The 18,697-nt window shown below is 35.5% G+C and overlaps 4 protein-coding genes and 1 long non-coding RNA gene across 7 annotated transcripts in view; 2 read left to right on the top strand and 3 right to left on the bottom strand.

The window, feature by feature from the left end:
* aig1 (androgen-induced 1 (H. sapiens)) overlaps nucleotides 1-18,697 on the top strand; it is a 135,356-nt gene that overhangs the window by 70,251 nt on the left and 46,408 nt on the right. The window lies entirely within an intron of this gene.
* On the bottom strand, nucleotides 7,494-9,071 carry batf3 (basic leucine zipper transcription factor, ATF-like 3). Its single transcript, XM_056269294.1, has 3 exons — nucleotides 8,740-9,071; nucleotides 8,387-8,491; nucleotides 7,494-8,161 (listed from the first exon to the last, which is right to left on the bottom strand). The coding sequence occupies exons 1-3, from the start codon at nucleotides 8,812-8,814 to the stop codon at nucleotides 7,976-7,978; spliced, it is 366 nt and encodes a 121-aa protein (XP_056125269.1). The 5' UTR covers nucleotides 8,815-9,071; the 3' UTR covers nucleotides 7,494-7,975.
* On the bottom strand, nucleotides 9,511-12,708 carry nsl1 (NSL1 component of MIS12 kinetochore complex). Its single transcript, XM_056269291.1, has 6 exons — nucleotides 12,499-12,708; nucleotides 11,985-12,063; nucleotides 11,780-11,907; nucleotides 10,333-10,387; nucleotides 10,160-10,227; nucleotides 9,511-9,967 (listed from the first exon to the last, which is right to left on the bottom strand). The coding sequence occupies exons 1-6, from the start codon at nucleotides 12,664-12,666 to the stop codon at nucleotides 9,728-9,730; spliced, it is 738 nt and encodes a 245-aa protein (XP_056125266.1). The 5' UTR covers nucleotides 12,667-12,708; the 3' UTR covers nucleotides 9,511-9,727.
* tatdn3 (TatD DNase domain containing 3) lies at nucleotides 12,798-17,708 on the top strand. Of its 2 annotated transcripts, none has more exons than XM_056269290.1 (10): nucleotides 12,798-12,966; nucleotides 13,380-13,412; nucleotides 13,514-13,587; nucleotides 13,963-14,044; nucleotides 14,143-14,205; nucleotides 15,003-15,025; nucleotides 16,357-16,412; nucleotides 16,494-16,606; nucleotides 16,990-17,070; nucleotides 17,169-17,708. In XM_056269290.1, exons 1-10 carry the CDS (start codon nucleotides 12,910-12,912, stop codon nucleotides 17,298-17,300), a joined length of 714 nt encoding a protein of 237 aa, XP_056125265.1. In that variant the 5' UTR covers nucleotides 12,798-12,909; the 3' UTR covers nucleotides 17,301-17,708. The 2 variants fall into 2 exon arrangements, with proteins under 2 accessions (XP_056125265.1, XP_056125264.1); XM_056269289.1 differs by having other exon boundaries at nucleotides 15,003-15,112.
* Nucleotides 17,724-18,230, bottom strand: LOC130103101 (uncharacterized). The gene is made up of 2 exons (XR_008809322.1): nucleotides 17,944-18,230; nucleotides 17,724-17,815 (listed from the first exon to the last, which is right to left on the bottom strand). It is a non-coding gene; the product is annotated as an uncharacterized LOC130103101 (long non-coding RNA).

Raw genomic sequence — 18,697 nt, 5'->3', positions numbered from 1 at the left:
TCCACGTCAAAGAGTTCAAGTGCACTTGCTACCAGAAGTCATGATTGAGAAGATATGGCTGTAACATTCAATTGCATATTTATATAAAATATGGCTTCATTTTGACTGTCTGTTGTTTGTTTTTGATACTTTATTAATAAAAAAAGATACCACTTGCATTTGAGTCATGCTTTGCTGGTTTTATTGAGGTCAAATGTGATTAAATATGATTAAATCAACCTGATTGCATCAGAAGAGGCAACACCTTGTGACTTTAAGTGTACTTGAGGTGTTCAAAAAGCAGTTGTGTTGAGATATTTGCTGAAGGGCAAGTCCGCACATGTATAACTTGAGAAACGTGCTGACTGTAAACCCTTGAGGTGATCAAGTTCATGCAGCCAGAGAGCAATGATTCAGCATGTTCTGCTGATTTAAATGATTATTTCTGTTAAAGTGGGTAGTTTAATACAAGGCAAACACGTATTATGATTTGTAATTGATTAAAGATGATGATGGCATTGGAAGGCTTCTAGAAAAAGTCTTCTGTAATTCCCTGGAAAGCCCTCTAGGGCTGAGTTTTGGTAACTCCCTTTTTGGGGGGAAATTCAGGAATTATTCAGAATTTTAAATAATTGGTTCGTTTTCAAAAACAATTTCTAGAAGAAAAAAAAAAAACGTGGTTGTACGGGAACTAAAAGTACCTTTTAAACATTTCTCTTTGAGAGGGAGTTACGTAGCATGACTGGTTTTAATAGGGATAAAAGTACACAGACAAACAGAAACTGCCTAACTTTCATTGATTATCAATAGCAAATACAAGATGTAACCAGGCAATGATGTAGAATTTCTACCAAATATAAAATTAAAAGATCTTGGGTTTTTTTTATATTATAAGAGTTTTTTTTGTCTACTGACAAAACAATAATAGCCTTTAAAGGGATAGTTCACTTTGAAATTAATTTTTGGTATGTTTTAGCTTACCCCAAGGGCATCCAAGATGTAGGTGTCTTTGTTTCCGCAGTAGTTTCAATTTTGATATTTTTAGGTCAAACCGTTCTTGTCTGTCAGTCATATAATGCAGGTCTATGGTCACCACCTCAAAGAGCATGCACAGAGAAGTCCAAATTAAACATGATTTAATGACTCGTAAATGTAAGTACACATTGATGGCCTAAGACACGAAACGAGCGGTTTGTGTGAGAAAACGAACAGTATTTATATCGTTTTTACCTCTTGTAACCACAGCCACGTCCAAGTGATCTGAGGGCGCTGGCGCTTCGGTCTGCCCAAGCGCCGGAAAGCGCCGGAAGTGATCTCTCGCGCGTGTACGTCACTCATTGTTTACACAGAGGTTTCGGAAGTGTTACCTTTCACTGTGAAGATCTAAACATATTTAGATATACAGGAAATCGCAATGGAAGACGATTTCGATATATCAACAGACAACGTTGAATTTTTTTCACAACCGCGCGAGAGATCACTTCCAGCGCTTGCGCAGACCGAAGCGCCCGCGCCCTCAGATGACTTGGACGTGGCTGTGGTTACAAGAGGTAAAAACGATATAAAATACTGTTCGTTTTCTCACACAAACCGCTCGTTTCGTGTCTTAGGCCATCAATGTGTACTTACATTTACGAGTCATTAAATCATGTTTAATTTGGACTTCTCTGTGCATGCTCTTTGAGGTGGTGACCATAGACCTGCATTATATGACTGACAGACAAGAACGGTTTGACCTAAAAATATCAAAATTGAAACTACTGCGGAAACAAAGACACCTACGTCTTGGATGCCCTTGAGGTAAGCTAAAACATACCAAAAATTAATTTCAAAGTGAACTATCCCTATAATGCGAATATGGCACTAAATAACTAAATAAAAACAAGGTTCCGACTCCCAAGGTTGATGTTCTCTGCCAGAGTCAAAGGTGAGTTAAATATTAAATCATATATGGCCGTAGATAATCTGTTGAAAACCTAAATTAAAAACCTTCGTGCCATCGTTGCTTTGCACTCCACCCTTTCCGTGATCCACAATAAAAACCATAGATTTTGGCCTTTTTATTTGCTATATGCTCGTTTAGTTTGAACTCGAGTCATTCTTATGTTTGTGCACATCCCTTAAAGTAGAAAAACATATTTATGGGGCAATCAAGTCTGAGCTGCTGCTCATTGCTTCATCATTGCTGATGCAGATTGATGTCAGACATGTGATGATAAACTCTCAGAAATTACTCTTGAATAACTTCCACCTCTTTTCTGAAAACATACAGCGCCCATAAAGAAACACTGCATTACCATCACCAGGAAACGAACACTCTTTGTTCATATTTGTTTCCCAATCAGTGCACTGAAATGAATCACTATTTGTAATTAAAATACTTCAGCCAGGTATGAATACACCTTTGGAACTAAATGATCACCTCACGGAATGCATAACATGGGACATAAATATTTTGAATGTGAAATTAATTTTTATTTGTGAATGTTTATTTCTATTTAAATACAAAATACATTGCATTCCTTTGACATCTTACAGTGAGCTGGAAGTGACCCCGGTTCCTAACACCATGACCTGACTTTCACAGTAACGCAAGTGCACTTTGCCCTGTCAGAATGTGAACAAACATGGTCACAGCCCTTGGCAATAAATGCAATCAGCGGAAACTTCACATTCTGATGCAACCATTTAAAACTGTTGCAATGGAATCTTAAGATGTCAAAAAGGGTGTTGTAATGCTATTTCAAACACCAGTGTTATAACCTTTGAACATGATTGTAATGATTTTAAGGTTTTGATGTAATGCATTCATGACTGACAGGCTTTTACCCTGTAAGATAGCAGGAAAGCTTTACTCCTTCAGGGTAAAAACTAAAAGTACCCCTCACATACCCTGTAGTTCCTTTTCCTAGATTAATGAATGCATTTATCGAACAGTCTAGACCACGTCCTGCCCAGTAACATGGAAATGTCCCTTCTTTTTACTATGGGGGTGCTCAAGGAAGCGTGGGTTCAATGGGAACTTCAATGTCCACATTCTTCTTTAAGTTCCTGTAAGGCTTCCAAGAGTTTTTAGATGCGAGTTCCAAGGGCAACCACCGCAGTCTCTACCAGGAACTTACAGATAAGGAAGGAAAAGTTACCATAACAGAATTAAGACACACCCCTAATTTCCCATTTCACAATGGGAATTTGCATTCGCCTCTTTTCAGATTTAAAAACATGTCCACTTTAAAGGCAATGCAAAACAGATTCTGATAATCTTTTCTACTTCCTTCTATTTCGTGCTGTGACAAGGAGACATTTACAGCTCCGACGCAGCCTGAACGTTTACGATGTAGAAGACATACATTTGTTGCAAATATTGATTAACAACTGATTATATACAAACTATATCTATTTTTCAGTATATTTATATCAAAGACGTAGATTAAATAAAATATTTAGATAAAATAAAATTTTGATGCATGTTCATTAACAATGTGTCCACTAGAGGGCATGGCAATCAAGGAATTGTAATAGGCCACAAAATCAATCTATCTATCTATCTATCTATCTATCTATCTATCTATCTATCTATCTATCTATCTATCTATCTATCTATCTATCTATCTATCTATCTATCTATCTATCTATCTATCTATCTATCTAATATACTGGGTTTATTAGCTTTTTAAATATAATAGCCTATCTATCTATCATCTATCTATCTATCTATCTATCTATCTATCTATCTATCTATCTATCTATCTATCTATCTATCTATCTATCTATCTATCTATCTATCTATCTATCTATCTATCTATCTATCTATCTATCTATCTAATATACTGGGTTTATTAGCTTTTTAAATATAATAGCCTATCTATCTATCTATCTATCTATCTATCTATCTATCTATCTATCTATCTATCTATCTATCTATCTATCTATCTATCTATCTATCTATCTATCTATCTATCTACTGTTTTTTTTTAGCTTTTTAAATATAATTAGCCTATCTAAATGTAAATTATTTTATTCCTAATCTTTTTTTATTGGTAATTAACCAGACAAAACACAACTGTACATTCATTGAATCAAAAAGAGAAGGGAAAAAAAACGACACATTGTCTTATATTAAATCCCTCCCTCCCCTACTCAAACTTCCAAATTAACATAGGCCTACAGTTTTTTTGAATTGCTAAAACTCTAAATCCCATTCTCTGAACCAAATTCTCAACAAATAAGTCGAATAAATCACTCTTTTCTGTAAAACATTAAACAAGTTCAGGTAGTTAAGACACTCTTTGCAAATCTCATGCACTCTTTTTGCAAAACTCTAAACACATTTTCACTCACTAAAACATGTGTTGCGCTGTGATGCACGTAGGCCTACAGTATGTTTCAAAACGCTAAACACAGGCAGGCAAAAGTTAAACACAACTGCAACACAGTTGCCATCGTTTACATACGACTCAAAATTGTTCACATGTGTTTCTAAAGATGTGACCAAACCAACTGTACAAAATACAAATTAGTTCAGAGAAAATAGTGCACTGAATGTTGATACCAACAATGGATGTAAACAATATAAGAGGGAGAGGAGGAAGCGTACGTGCAAGAAGTGTTGAATGGGAAGAGGGTGAGGACGAGGACGAGAAAGAGCAAGGTGTGCTGGAGAATGTTGTCAAGGCTGGATCTGGCACAGAGGGGGTTTCCCTTTGCCTGGCAAGAGACAAAATTGTCTGTGATGTGGACAAGGTCCTCCGGCCGGACCCAGCATGAAGAGGCGATGCTGAGGCAGAATGAATCTCTCATTGACCTTGATTTTGCAGTTGCACAACTCTTTTGATTGTATTGTAACATGCTTTTACTGTAATTTAGAGTTTTTCAAACTTTTTGGCTTTTGCAATTGGGTCACTCTATTTTCACAGTAAACTATTTATTTACCTTACTACAGTAAATTGGGATTATACTTTTTTTTACATAATTGCAAAATCTGTTTACTTTGTTACAATATAGGCCTACTTTTTTTCTGTAACTGCATTCTGGATTCTGTGCTCTCCATTTTTTTGATGTAGTGTCTAACGAATGATCATTAGTGTTTATAATATTGACTCGCTGTGTGTATGATCTGAAAGCAGATCAAATGTTTTCGAGGCAATTATTTGATTTTGCCAGAAGAGTCAGAGGTTCTCTGAATGTAGTTTGAAGATTTGGTTTTGTGTTTACGGTTTTGAGAAAGTGGGTGATGGTTCTGAGAAATGTGTTTTAGCAATTCAGAAAAACAGTAAAATCAGTAACTCACACCCTACATTCAAGATAGAGAAGTAAAAAAGAAGAAGAAAAGAAATAAACAACAACAATAAAAATAAACAAATTAATATTTATTATTTTCTCTCACCAATATGAATCTTTCCTCTTTCAATTAGTTGTTGCTAGGATTTAATTACAGTGCATTCCCAAATGTAAATAATTGTAAGACTTACTGGGACCCTTGGAAGTTTGCTGAGGCCCAGTGGTCCCCAAATCCCTGGTTGAGAACCACTTATATATATATATATATATATATATAGATTTTTTTTGTTTTTAGACATTTTTATACGGAACTTGCTCTGTCTATTGTTACTGAAACTCTCTGATATTTTGGGGAAGAGGTAAAACGTTCAAATCCAGGAATACAGAACTTTGTGACCAGAAAGTTAATAGAGGTGTTAGTTTCATTGCCATTTGCATTCATATGGTTCTACTCTACTGTACATACCAGATGACCCATTTTGTGATGCATCATGTATAAAATAATTAAAAAAATTATCGTTGCAAACAGTATCATGAGGCTATGCATCAATTGTTGACAATTGTTTACCCATGCTAAACAATTCCATGTGCACTAGCATAGTCATGAACAAACAAATACTTAAACTTTCTGTTTTATAAGTTTGTTTGTTTTTTCAATTCAAATTCAAAAATTCAAAAATTCAATTCAAAAAAGCTTTATTGTCTATCCCCACAGGGGGGTAGAAAATTGTCTTTAGACAAGGGCTCAACAAACAGTACAATACAAAAGACAACCACACTATTTAAGACACGCCTCCCCCCTCCTCCCCTCCCCTCCCCTCCGCTCCCCTATTTCCTATTTAAAATATCAATGGCAGTCGGAATAAAAGTCTTCTTATACTTGGCCTTTTTCACCAAAGGTACTTTATATCGTCTACCAGATGGAAGTACATTAAATGAACTATGCAGGGGATGAGTAGAGTCTGTCACAATAACAGACGCTTTCCTTTTCACTGCCGCAGTGTAAAGATCAGACAGAGTTACTTGTTTCTCACCAATAATTTTACCAGCCATAATTACAATCCTTAACAGTCTATTTTTACTTTTGACAGAAAGAGAGTTAAACCAGGATACAATGTTGAAAGTAAGCACAGATTCGATAAGTGATTTATACACCACTATCAGAATGTCCTTTTCAACATTAAAACTCCTCAATTTCCTCAATAAACCTAGACGTTGATACGTCTTCTTAAAAACATTTTCTGAGTGCTTATCAAATTTAAACTGGGAGTCAATCTCTGTACCCAGGTATTTAAAAGATCCCACCTGCTCAACTTCCTCTCCATTAAGTATCAAAGGCTTAAAGAGTATACCTGCATTATTAGCCCCACAACACATTTCCTTGGTTTTGTTAATATTAAGCTGCAAAGAACTCTCCTCCATCCAGGCTGTGAGAGAATCAACAAAATCAAAATAAATGTCCAGTGATTGGATATCCTTCACACATCCCACCAGTGCCATATCATCTGCATATTTTATAAGCATCAGGTTATCACTATTACAGGTTATCTCGTTTGTATAAATAGAGAAAAGCATTGGGGATAAAACACATCCTTGTGGGAGACCAGATTTTAAAACCACATTCTCTGACTTTTCGCCATTTACCATTACATGTTGTGGACGGTCCCTTAAAAAACAATTAATCCATAAGATCAAGGTTCGATGCACCTGTAGCTCCTCCAGGCGCCTCAGAAGTGTGTTTATATTCACAGTATATTTTACATTCTCAAACAATAGTTTTTGCCTTTAACGTTTTAAAACGAAAGTCAACAGATCCAAACTCTAGGACTTTTCAGAAGAGAAGAGAAAACTGGAAGAGAAATATAGAAGTGTGTACCCTGCACTGGTTAGGAAGGTAAGTCCATGGGAGTTTGAGGAAGTGATACATACAAGAAAAAAATCTGACCACCATCTTACCGCAACCACCCCCAGATATGGTTTCAACACAAATGAGAAAAAAGTTAAAAAAAAACTACACATTTGGTCATTTTCTGATTCAGTGACCTCATTTTAATAGAAATTGTATCACTATTACAATTTACGCAAGTAATACTGGATTTCAACCTGCATCTGCGTCATACAGTTTATAAACAGAGTGATTCCTTTTTATTGAAATAAAATAATTCCTCTAATACTTACAATCACCACAGCAAAACATGAATATGCAAGACAGAATAGTAACACTGACATTTGAATTAAGCTGTTGTGGTTATTTTTAATAGTGCAGCAATAACAAAACTGCTGTAACAGACTTTTGAAACTGACCTTAGGTATTTTGGTCGGATACGCTCTCATAAAGCAGAAGTCCCTTCTCGCATGTCGTTCATTCACAGCCCATCAACTGTGGTATAACAGATGGTTTAGTTAGTGGTTATGGACTCAATCACAGTAAATATGGTGGATTTATTCACGCGAGGCATAACCCCATGGGAAAAGTAACATACGACTACAGAAAATCTGTATTCTGAACCTATCAAAATGCAAACGAGAATGTTTGAGCGTGAATTAATCATTCAACTGCATGTTAACGGAAAACACTGCATACTGAACTCACGGGTTAATACTTTAAAATAAAAAGCATAAAAACTGCATGCCGCAAGTCACTTGCATTTAGGATACTTAATTTATCCTTAAATGGAAATTCAGACATCATGAGCAGCATCAGGTGTGAATGTCTTTATCTAGACATAAACTCAGGTGGCACTGTGCCTGTGGACCTTGTTGTGGGGGTCATACTACAGTTCACGACAGGGCATAAAGGCTCATGGGCTTTGAGGGCATCTGTTAAGCATTGCTGTTCCTCAATCAAAAGCTGGACTTCCTTCCTCAGCAGGCTGTTCTCCTGTTCCAGACACTCGTACTCCTGGTTAAACAAAATTTCAGTATGTCAAAAACCACATCAATCATCACATGCGCATCACTGTGCATTTGGTGTATCTTCCCATGTCTGCCCACTTATTGTCAACATGTCTGTATGGGGCAAAACCTGTTAATCCTGCAGTTTACCGGAAAGAAAAAAAACAAATGCTGAAATCAACATATTTTACATTCTATACAGTAACTTATATATTATAAGCAGGTTACAAACCTCGTGCAACTCGTCAGCTCTCTGGGTTTGTTTTTTACGGCTTCTCTGTGCAGCAACTCGGTTCTTTTCTCTTCTTTTCAACCTTTTCTCATCATCATCAGAGCTCTGAATCATAATCAGATTTTGTAGAAGTTATGCTGTGTTGTTTCTCGAACATTTTGCAATACTGTACAGGATTAACGTATTAGTAAACCATAAAATTATTTTGGATGGTGGCACTGATCCATCGACGAGAATGAACATGTTAGATAGTAGTTTGTAAATTATGTAGGCTACATTTTTATTCATTTATAACATTGTTTATGCGTTTGTAATAATTTAAAGAAAAGAAACAAGCATAAAAAGTAACATACCTCACTCTTTCGAAACAACCGTAAAGCTGGAGCATCATTTCGAGTAAAGTTACTTGTCGCATTGAAAAGTGACATGACAGGTGCAGGAGAGCACGAGCACAATGAAGACTTACGCCCACTAAACTGGATAGAAAATTAAAGCAGCAAATTAAGAGGCCGTGTTAATTAACGCAAAGTTAGACATTTTTAAACTGTCAGTCAACGTGCTACAGTGACATTTAGTGATTTCTTGCAAATGCCGTCGGCGGATGTTCTTTGAAGTCACGTGGTGCTCTCGAGGACGCCACAGTAACTTCTGTCGGTTTTCGCTTTTGGGTCATTCCACGAAATGACCATTTTGAAAAGGTGCCTTTTTTAAATTTATTATTAAAACATTTTATGGGGTTAATCAAATAAGTTACATTTACGTTACGTCAATACCCTACGGTGGCATATGACTTATAAGGTAACATGTTTGACAGTTAATTTAGCCATACTAACCTTGTGGTCAAAGTTACGACACTATTATGGGTTTGATATATAAATTAATCCCGATATTCTTTTCAATCCGTTTACTTTACAATTTTGTCAAGTTCCTCCACCCTTTTTGACAAAATGAGACAAAAAAATATAGTGTCAGATTTTCATCTTTGTTCACGAGGGATACAATAGAGGGACCCTTTCAATTAGTCCACGTGTATAATAAAATAAATATGCCAGTTAATTTGGAAACCAACACTGGTAGACCAAGAACACCTTGTGGTATGAACCTGGACCACATCATCACAACAGTTCTCTAAAAATGTAATTTATTGGATTTAATGGAAAAAGAAAGTGATGAAACACTTATTTTCTTCTAAACTACATGCATGAAGTATTTCTGACCAGAATATCTATTTACATTAAATGGGTAAGAATCAGCATACAAAACACTTGTTTAGTAGCAGGTGTCAATGCACTCCTATACTGCCCTTCTCCATTTCCACACGAATGCACAAACACATACACATTAAATTGCTTTTGCATCAGTCTTTTGGATGATTTTTGGAGCAGGAATATAGTCTGCACTGTATTCTGAATCAGAAGCAGCTCTTTTGATACTGGACGGAAGCCTGTGGTGAAGGTCTGGACAGACATCTCCTACTGAGCTGCCGAACACTTCTCTGTAGACTTCCACCGTCTCCGCTGAAGTCTGCATGTCGAGAACTTGACGCAAGCCCTCAGCTGCCTGCTTCAGACTTTTCAGAGACTGAAAAGAATGAAGGAAAATGGGGAATGTTAATACAAATGTATTTTTGTCTATAGCCATTACTGAGATTTTCAGCTTGTTAGTATACTTAAAGATTTTTGAGTTTAAATAGACAATCACATAGTAACATGCAATTCAGATGTACATGCAATCCAGAAGAACTGTATAAAGGTAAATAACATTGATTTGTACCTTCATAACCGTACTGGCTTGTTTGAACATTGTAGGTACAGCAGCGGAAACATTTCTGATGATAGTGTCTGTGAATACAATGTTTAACAGGTATTTATTAATATTGGATAAAACACTGTTTCTATCACAATGTACTTTTGCAAAAAAAAAAAAAAAAGGATTGGGGCACACACCTTGAGCTGGATCCGGCTTTATCTCTTGTGTCTTCACTGCCTGTTCATACAAACCCTAAAATAATGGATGAACAGTACAGACATATGAGCTACATTCACACAGCAACATCAGGGGATTCAGTCTTCTAGAAAAATCAAGCTGAGCTGTTCACAGAAAAAGCTAAAAGTTTATTGCACTTTTTATCCCAGTGTCTCATGAGTTACAGCAAACACAATAGATCATTTTTGAATATATTAGGACATCTAGTGGCCAGAGGCGGAACATCTAACATTTTAACAGAATTCATTTACAGCATGATGGGTGTTCCCAAATAGTTTAAAATGAACAAATAATAAAAATATATAATCATATTAAAATTAATAGTCATTTTCTAATGTTATTATTGATTAATTAATTTATTATGTTTTCCTTAGAAACATCGCAGTTTGGATTTAAACAGGCAAATGCTATGACTGGATCATTATTGCAGTGATGATTGTTTCTGCTTTCTAGCATGTTATATGTTTGGCAACAGTTCTTTTAACCCTAATTGATGGAGTATGTAGCTTTTCATTTCTTAAACAACCATGTAGGACACATCAAGGCTATATTCCAGGATGACAATGTCAAGATTCATCAGGATCAAATTGTGAAAGAATGGTTGGGAGCATGAAGAATCATTTTCACACATGAATTGGCACCTCTGACTGAGTCCCCAGACCATAAATTCATTGATGGAAATAACATCACAACATTTATAAAATGTTTCATTTTTGTAGGGCTGGGTATCGATTCAGATGTTCCAATTCGATTAGATTTCGATTCGACTCAGTGAATATAGATTTAATACAAATCCTATATTTATATATATATATATATATATATATATATATATAAAGAACAGTGAACATAAGTTTACAAGTGGTTAATTAATAAAAAGAAATTAAGAACCACAAACCTGTATATTAAACTTTTTATTTTAGGTACAACTCTATATTTCAAATGCATACAATGTATAGACAGGATTTTGACGCAAGATGAAAAATCGATGCTGAAAATTGGACAAGTCAGAACAGTTGCATGCCTTGATCAAACAGGATCAGGTTATTTTATGTTTAAGATAAAACAAACATAAATAAAAATCGATTCGTGGCCTTTGAGAATTAATAGATTAATAGAAACATTTATTTTTTTGCCCATCCCTACATTTGTCACACTTCATCAATTAGGGTTAGAAGAACTGTTGCCAAACATACAGCATGCAAGAAGCATAATAATCACTGCAATAATGATCCAATCATAGACTATTAGTGCTGTCAAATCGATTAATCGCATCTAACATAAAAGTTTGTAAATCTATGCGTATAGCCTATATACACAGTACACACAGACTTCTAATAACCTTTCGTAATTCATAATTATTTGTGTAATGGAGTTTTAAATGAAAAGAAAAACAGCATGTCTCACCAGAAGTTTCCTCTCTGCTCTTAATGATCGCACAACCTGCTTGCGTATTTGTTTTGGGTAAGAGTTGCGTTTGCAGGCGGTCTCTACTATCTTCTCATCCAGAATGTCATTTACAGTGCTCTCATTATCTATATGAAAAAAGGGTTCATTATGTCGTTGCCTTGGTTTGCAAAATAATTTCTCTGAAACTGTGACAGCAACTTACCTTCACAATATTCCTCTGACGCCTCGTCCCATGACAAGCCACCAATAACTATATTTTCTTGTACTGTGAACTCAAAATTCTAAAAGATAAAAGAGACAAATAAGGTGAATGGAAGAAGAAACAAAGACTATGACAACAAACAAAGATGATGAAAAACCCTTTTGAGTTAATTAACGTTAGTCTAAATACATTTACCATTACAAAAATGTACCATAGTTTTGTTATAGTAAAAGTATAGTAACCATGATATTTTTGGCGGATTGCTTACCATTTGTATAACCAGTTTTACTACAAATACCATGTTTTTTTGGTTTTATTTGTAGTAAAAAGGCATAACTAAGTTACAGCCACAGTTGCAATAAAAGTCGATGTCATAAGTAACTTATGATTACCACAAAAATACCACAGGAAAAACAGATGGTGTTACTATAGTAAAAAACAAAACAAATACATGGTAAACTTGATATGGACAAGAATAATCCAACTGACATATCTTTTATGTTACTAGACTTACCACAACCATTTCTTGCAACAGTTTGGCCTTATCTTCCTGAGAAATATGGCATTGGCATTCGAGCAACTTTTTAAATAAGTCTTTATACTTTTCAAGTTGATCACGAACAATTTTTTTCGACTTGACATTTACTCTCGAATCCGCCCCACTCGCACGGTCGTCCTCCATGACTGCCGCTTATTTTTCAAAATAACAACACTGGAAACGGAAGCAGAATGTGTTACTACGAAACAAACCCTGAACAACAATTCAGCGGAAGAAACGTTCCACCCTTCACGCAATAGAGAGACGCCACACGGACAGATGGGAAAATGCCTTTAATAGTGATCATGAAAACCAAAACAACGAGTGGTTTAAATACAAGATTATTTTTTTAAGAGAAAAATATTTTATAGAGGCTACACTAAAATCATGGCTAGAGAGTTCATTGACTGCCACTGTCACCTTTCAGCAAATGAGTTTACACAGGTAAGAAAACTCATGGAGTCATCAAATTTAATTGCGAAAGACTTATCGTAAAGTAATAAGGTCTTTATGGTCTTATCTGTCACCTCTTTATAAATGTGTGTTACAACCGTACTGAGAGATAAAAAAAACCCCACTTAAACCAGACTAAGCAGGTTTGCTGGTCTCAGCTGGTTTAGCTAGCAGACTGTAGTTTACAACTAATCTAATTATTCTGCCATGGTACAGGTACTTATAGTAGGCCACTTTTTGTCCTAAAAGTTACAATAATCAAAGACAAATGTTTTCATATAGTGTTTTATGTAAACTGGCTATGTATGTCGTCAGTATCATTGTGTACATTACTATACAGATAAAGGTATCAAGTTCACAGTGATACAGTTACCGAAGTTAGTTATTTTCATGTTTTTCCCCAGGACATAGATGATGTACTTCTGAGAGCTAAAAAAGTAAGCTTTTGTCAAGCCTCTGAAAATAAATAAATAAAAACTGATAATAAACTAGATCCAAATGTTGCACCAATGACCTCTTCTGTTTAATGTAATTTTAGACTGGAGTGAAAGCTCTTGTGGCAGTTACAGAGGGAGCCAGTGAGTTTGAGAAAGTTATTCAGTTGTCAAAAACGTAAGTTGAACACAACCTCTCATGTGTCAACAAAAGCTTTGGACGAGAACGTTCTCACTTTCCTGAATCTCAAAAGCATCGTGTTGCCTTTAGAATGACTAAAGGTGATGATACACAGGGCAACTTTCAACATTGCCCTCAACGGGCAACCAGATGAGACACAGGGCCCACGGCCGATATAAATTATCCAGATATTCATTTATTGCCCATTTTCAATGGGAAAGTGCCCAAGCAACAATCACTCGGCAAGATTGCCCAACAACATTGCCCAGCTCAAAAAGTTGCCCTGTGTATCATCACCTTAAGTTATAGTATGCTTACCGGACGAGCACCGGACACATGCAGCTTTACTAATATTTAATGTTTTTCTTATAGCTATCCTGGTTTTGTGTTCCCTTGTTTTGGCATTCATCCCCTTCAAGGGTCAGGGAAAGACTTACACAGTGTCAAGGTTCAGGTGAATATGACAAAAATAACAAAGAAAGATAGTTTTACTGTGCTTCATGTGCTATATTATGATCTTTTGGCGCAACAAGATTAGTTTTGTTTTGACAGGACCTGGAGCCATTCCTTCCTTTGTTCCAGAAGCACAGAGATAATATTGTTGCCGTTGGAGAGGTAGAGTATGATAGTGTCTTGGAAAATTATTTTAGACAGACACTATTGGGGATTTTTTTATAATATTATTTGAATATTATTCTGAATTATTTGACCCAGCATTTACCAAACCAAAATAAAACATTAAGCTTACTTTAATTACATAGTTGTTATACCTTTTTAATGGACAGTCTTGTAGCATAGAAGTTGAGACTTCCAAAGAGGCCTCAATATGACTTAAAATTATTATAAAATAAGACAGAACTAGCATTAAAATAAGCCAAAACAAGTAAATATACACAAGATATAAAAACAAACTAAATACATATTTCTTATTTTAATTAATGTCCTCAACAACTGTTTCTTTTTTTCTATGAAGAAATCTAATTCCCATAGCAAGCCTAGTTTCAAAAGTGTGATTTCTAGACCTGGGGAAAAAATCATGTAAATGAGTCAAATCTTGTAACACCATGGACGTTGTTTTGTTTTACTGAAAATAGATTTTTCTAGTTGTGAAAAGCTCTAACATATTTTATCAGGTAGAAATTTGCAGGAAAAAACCCCCAATATCCTTAATCTTTATCCAGTAAATCATTAAAACTTGAAAAGTCATGGGGCCTTCAAATATTGTTGTATATAATGGAGGGCCTTGGAGTCAAAAAGATTGAGAACCACTGGTCTAGGGATAATGAAACTGTTTGTACGAGACTAGTAGAGATGGGCCTCACATTTAAGTCGACTTTGAATCTTGAGTCTCTCTAGTTCAACTACTTGTTTGATCTACTGTATGCTTACCAGTATTTTTTTTTTCTCAACAGATTGGTCTTGACTTTACCCCCTGGTATGCAAATACTAATCAAGAGCGTGATGAACAGATACAAGTCTTTACAAAACAACTTGAAATATCTAAAGAACTGGATTTGCCCGTGTGAGTGGCAATATTACTTTTTACTAGAGAGTAACAGGAAACCATACAAGCCGCCCAGAAATGTTGCATGATTTGCCACATTACTTTGCACACAGGGCTCCAGACTGCGACCTTTTTTCTTGCTGGTGCAACTAAATGTTGTTAGAGGTGGCACTGGTGCCACTACCATGTTGCCTAACTGATAAGAGCTGCAATTTCTGTTGCATATGAAAACATCAAATGAAACAAAGAACGAAACCGCACTTCTCGCCGCAGTATTAATAATATTGCTGCGAGATCTAGTGAGAAACGTTTAAATTCGGCGCAGAATTCTCTGTTATAAACCATAGATATCAGATCAAACAGCGCTGATGTGGAATCCAGAAGAAACATTGTTCCATGAACAAACGAGTTATAGAAGGCTTTTCAGTCCATAAATCACCAATTTAATTTGTAACCATGGTATTGTGGCAGAAATAGTTGAATAGTTTGTACATTGTTCATGTCAGGGTTCGTGAGAGTGAAATTCAGGCACTTTTTCAAGTGCTTCACACTTTTTCCAGCACTTCAAAGCTCTAAATGTAATTCAACTTTAATGTTATTTTTAACGTGATAAAAAAACAACAACAAAAAACAACATGGTTACACTTTATTTTAAGGGGTCCTTGTTACAGTGTAATTATACATTTAAGTACTGAGTAATATTAATTAACTACTACATGTACTTACAGTATATGGTAAGAATTAGATTTGGTTAAGGTTTAGTTTATAGTAATTACAATAGAAACTACATGTAATATTTGTAACAAGGACACTTAAAATAAAGTGTTACCAAAAATATTCAAAGTTTTCCGGAAGAACTTTATTTTACTGTCCTGTTCCCCATGTACATACGATGTACACTGTAAGTACAAGTTTTTTTTTTTTTTTTTACATGTGACTTGTTGATAAAAATTATTTTTATCTGCATCTCAACTCAAGCTCAGTGCTTTACTGTCAAATGTGCATTTCCAAGAAATAAATGTTTAATATTATTAGTTACTGCACTAATTAATGCAAAATAATAGTAATTTTATGATTAAATTACCTTCATGATAAAAACTCCTGCTACCAGATCAGGTGCCACCATCTGTAGAAGTTAGTGGCACCGGTGCTACTGCCCTCAAATGTTAATCTGGAGCCCTGGCATAGCAACATTAATTGTACATCCTGAACTGACAGTTCATTTTGCAGTCTCTTAGACGCTCTTAACTCTTGTCTTGAAGGAATGTACATTCCCGCTCAGCAGCCAAGGTTACCATAGCCACAATGAAAGAACTAGGTAAGAGCTACCAGCTTGCAAATCATTGTGTCTCTGTGACCTTTCTCAATTTCTTGCATAATTCTGATTTTATGTCTTCAGGGATTAGCCAAGCATTGTTGCATAATTTTGCCGGGAAGCCATCGGTTGCCATGGAAGGGGTTCAGGCTGGATTCTCCTTCTCCTTTCCGCCTGCCGTCAGCAAAACCGAGCAGGTTTGATAAGGATTCTCCTTTAATAACTTTGCTCGTCTGCCATAAAGTCATAAATAAGTATGATAAGTATGCAATAAAGACATGAAACATATATTAAAGAATCTCAGATGACCCTGTTCCACGTCGCACATCCCCGTACACAGAATGTATGTTTGAAGTTTGAACTGAAAATCTATGTATGATTTAACTGTAGAATCTCAGAAAAAATTTACTTTAAAAGGGTTCTACCATTTAGGTAATAATATGTACCTTTGAGGTACTAATATGCACTCTTTAGGTACAAAGGTGTACCCTTTTAAAGGGTACCGCTTCAGTGACAGTGTATATGTGAAAGACATAATAGTTTTGTTTTCTTTAATATATATACTATACTTTAAATGCAGAGAGCAAAATTAATCAGACAGATTCCACTGGAACACATTTGCCTTGAGACAGACTCTCCAGCCTTGGGGCTTGACAATCATGTAAGTCCTAATCTGTTATAGTAAACAGATTTTCTGTATGACTGAGATGTTTTGAACCTCACTGCCTGTGTTTTTTTCTTTTCATTTTACTGCTCTAGGTTAGAAATGAACCCGGAAACATAACGATCAGCTGTGAATATATTGCAAAAGTTAAGGGAATATCTCCAGGTGTAGTAATGGAAGTCACAACACAAAATGCCCTTCGGTTGTTTCCGAGGTTAAAAATCTAGAGTTAATATTATCTTATTTAATTTAGTAAATAAAGAGCTCACTCAAAAACCAATTGGTTTTATCCATGCACTTAAAATTAATGGAGTCTGGAGCTTTTAAGCTTCAAAAAATGATGCAAAATCACTGTAAAAGTATCATACAAGGATATGTTAGATTAGTGAGTAAATCTTTCTGGCCAGTTTTGGTTTGAGAAAAAATGTTTCCCATTAAAACATTACTCAAAAGTTTTTCTTTTCTGTTTCTTTCCAAATAAATTCATACAGGTTTTGATATAAGCATGATGGGCAAATGACAAATTTTATTTTTTGGGGTGAACTTTTCCTTTAATTGTATGCCAATGACTTTGTAATAATATTATTGTTTTTTATATGTAAAATAGTTTAAATAATAAAAAAAATAAAACACTATGTTTTATTGCCAGATTGGTTCATTATACATGTTTATTGCTATCTGGAGGAAAACATTTGCTCTGCACAGTGGTTGATTGCAGTTCCTCACACCAGGTGAGCATTATCTGGAAGGATAAAAAGTAGACCGTATTTGACTTTATCATGATGTTACCAAAATGTTACCATAATGCTATTTGAAGTATATTTGATAAGTTTCCCAACAAATTTAAAAGAGAGTTGAGGCTCATCTTACAGCTGTCTTCGAAATGCTTTCGCTCGGGATGTGTGTTGTTGTTGCTGCCCATCCAGGAGCACCTCTGCTCGGGACTCGCAGTCTGCAGCGCGCTGAACTCACAGCTTCTCCTGAGGTGACAACGGAAGTGCTTTCTTTCTGGTAAATTCCAAGATCTGCTGGTTGCCTCTACGCAACACCACGTCTCTCTCTGCATATTCAACTCGTACAGTTGGTCTTGCTTCGATTTCGACATGGTATTACTTATATGTAGTAGGCTACTTGTTAAGTCGAAACACCTATGAAGTCGAAATTACGGTGGCCGAAACAGTCAGTTCAGTCGTTAATGTTTTGAAAGTAACCATGGTAACCACGCATGTAATTTCTACCCATTAGTTAAAAAAATAATCTAAATGTCAGAATTCGTTGTAATTTAGGTCGTGTTTTGTTGGCTTTGTGTCGCGGATGATTCAGTTTGAATAGACATGTAAGTTTGATATCAAGAAAAACAATATTTTCTATGTATCTTTATCAATATATAGCCTGCCTATTCATATCTCACTGATATAGTATAAGAAATATGTGTAGCAGTATACATGAGATGTATAACTCAAAATTGTTTGTTTTCCACGCAGGCCACAACTTAGCACTTAGAATAAAATATAAGTGCGGACTTAAGAAAGAATCATTATAAAGCAAAATTAAAACTACCGTCAAATTCAGTAGGCCTAAATGTGTTATTAATAATTCTTTCTTATATCATCGCGCTTTATTT

Source organism: Rhinichthys klamathensis, unplaced genomic scaffold (genome assembly GCF_029890125.1).
Source record: "Rhinichthys klamathensis goyatoka isolate OS25496 unplaced genomic scaffold, OSU_Roscu_1.1 h1tg000281l_1, whole genome shotgun sequence".
NCBI lineage: Eukaryota > Metazoa > Chordata > Actinopteri > Cypriniformes > Leuciscidae > Rhinichthys > Rhinichthys klamathensis.
This window is presented reverse-complemented; position numbering and strand designations above follow the sequence as displayed.

Bases quoted from the DNA above. Each gene is read 5' to 3' on its own strand.
- batf3 (XM_056269294.1), bottom strand. From the start codon at position 8,814: ATGTCACTTTTCAATGCGACAAGTAACTTTACTCGAAATGATGCTCCA. The intron at 8,492-8,739 runs GTATGTTACTTT...ATTATGATTCAG, and splicing joins GGTTGTTTCGAAAGAGTGAG to AGCTCTGATGATGATGAGAA. The intron at 8,162-8,386 runs GTTTGTAACCTG...TTGTTTAACCAG, and splicing joins GAGCTGACGAGTTGCACGAG to GAGTACGAGTGTCTGGAACA.
- nsl1 (XM_056269291.1), bottom strand. From the start codon at position 12,666: ATGGAGGACGACCGTGCGAGTGGGGCGGATTCGAGAGTAAATGTCAAG. The intron at 12,064-12,498 runs GTAAGTCTAGTA...TTTATCTTTTAG, and splicing joins TGTTGCAAGAAATGGTTGTG to AATTTTGAGTTCACAGTACA. The intron at 10,228-10,332 runs GTGTGTGCCCCA...TTGTATTCACAG, and splicing joins AAAGCCGGATCCAGCTCAAG to ACACTATCATCAGAAATGTT.
- tatdn3 (XM_056269289.1), top strand. From the start codon at position 12,910: ATGGCTAGAGAGTTCATTGACTGCCACTGTCACCTTTCAGCAAATGAG. The intron at 12,967-13,379 runs GTAAGAAAACTC...GTTTTTCCCCAG, and splicing joins CAGCAAATGAGTTTACACAG to GACATAGATGATGTACTTCT. The intron at 14,206-15,002 runs GTAGAGTATGAT...TTTTCTCAACAG, and splicing joins ATATTGTTGCCGTTGGAGAG to ATTGGTCTTGACTTTACCCC.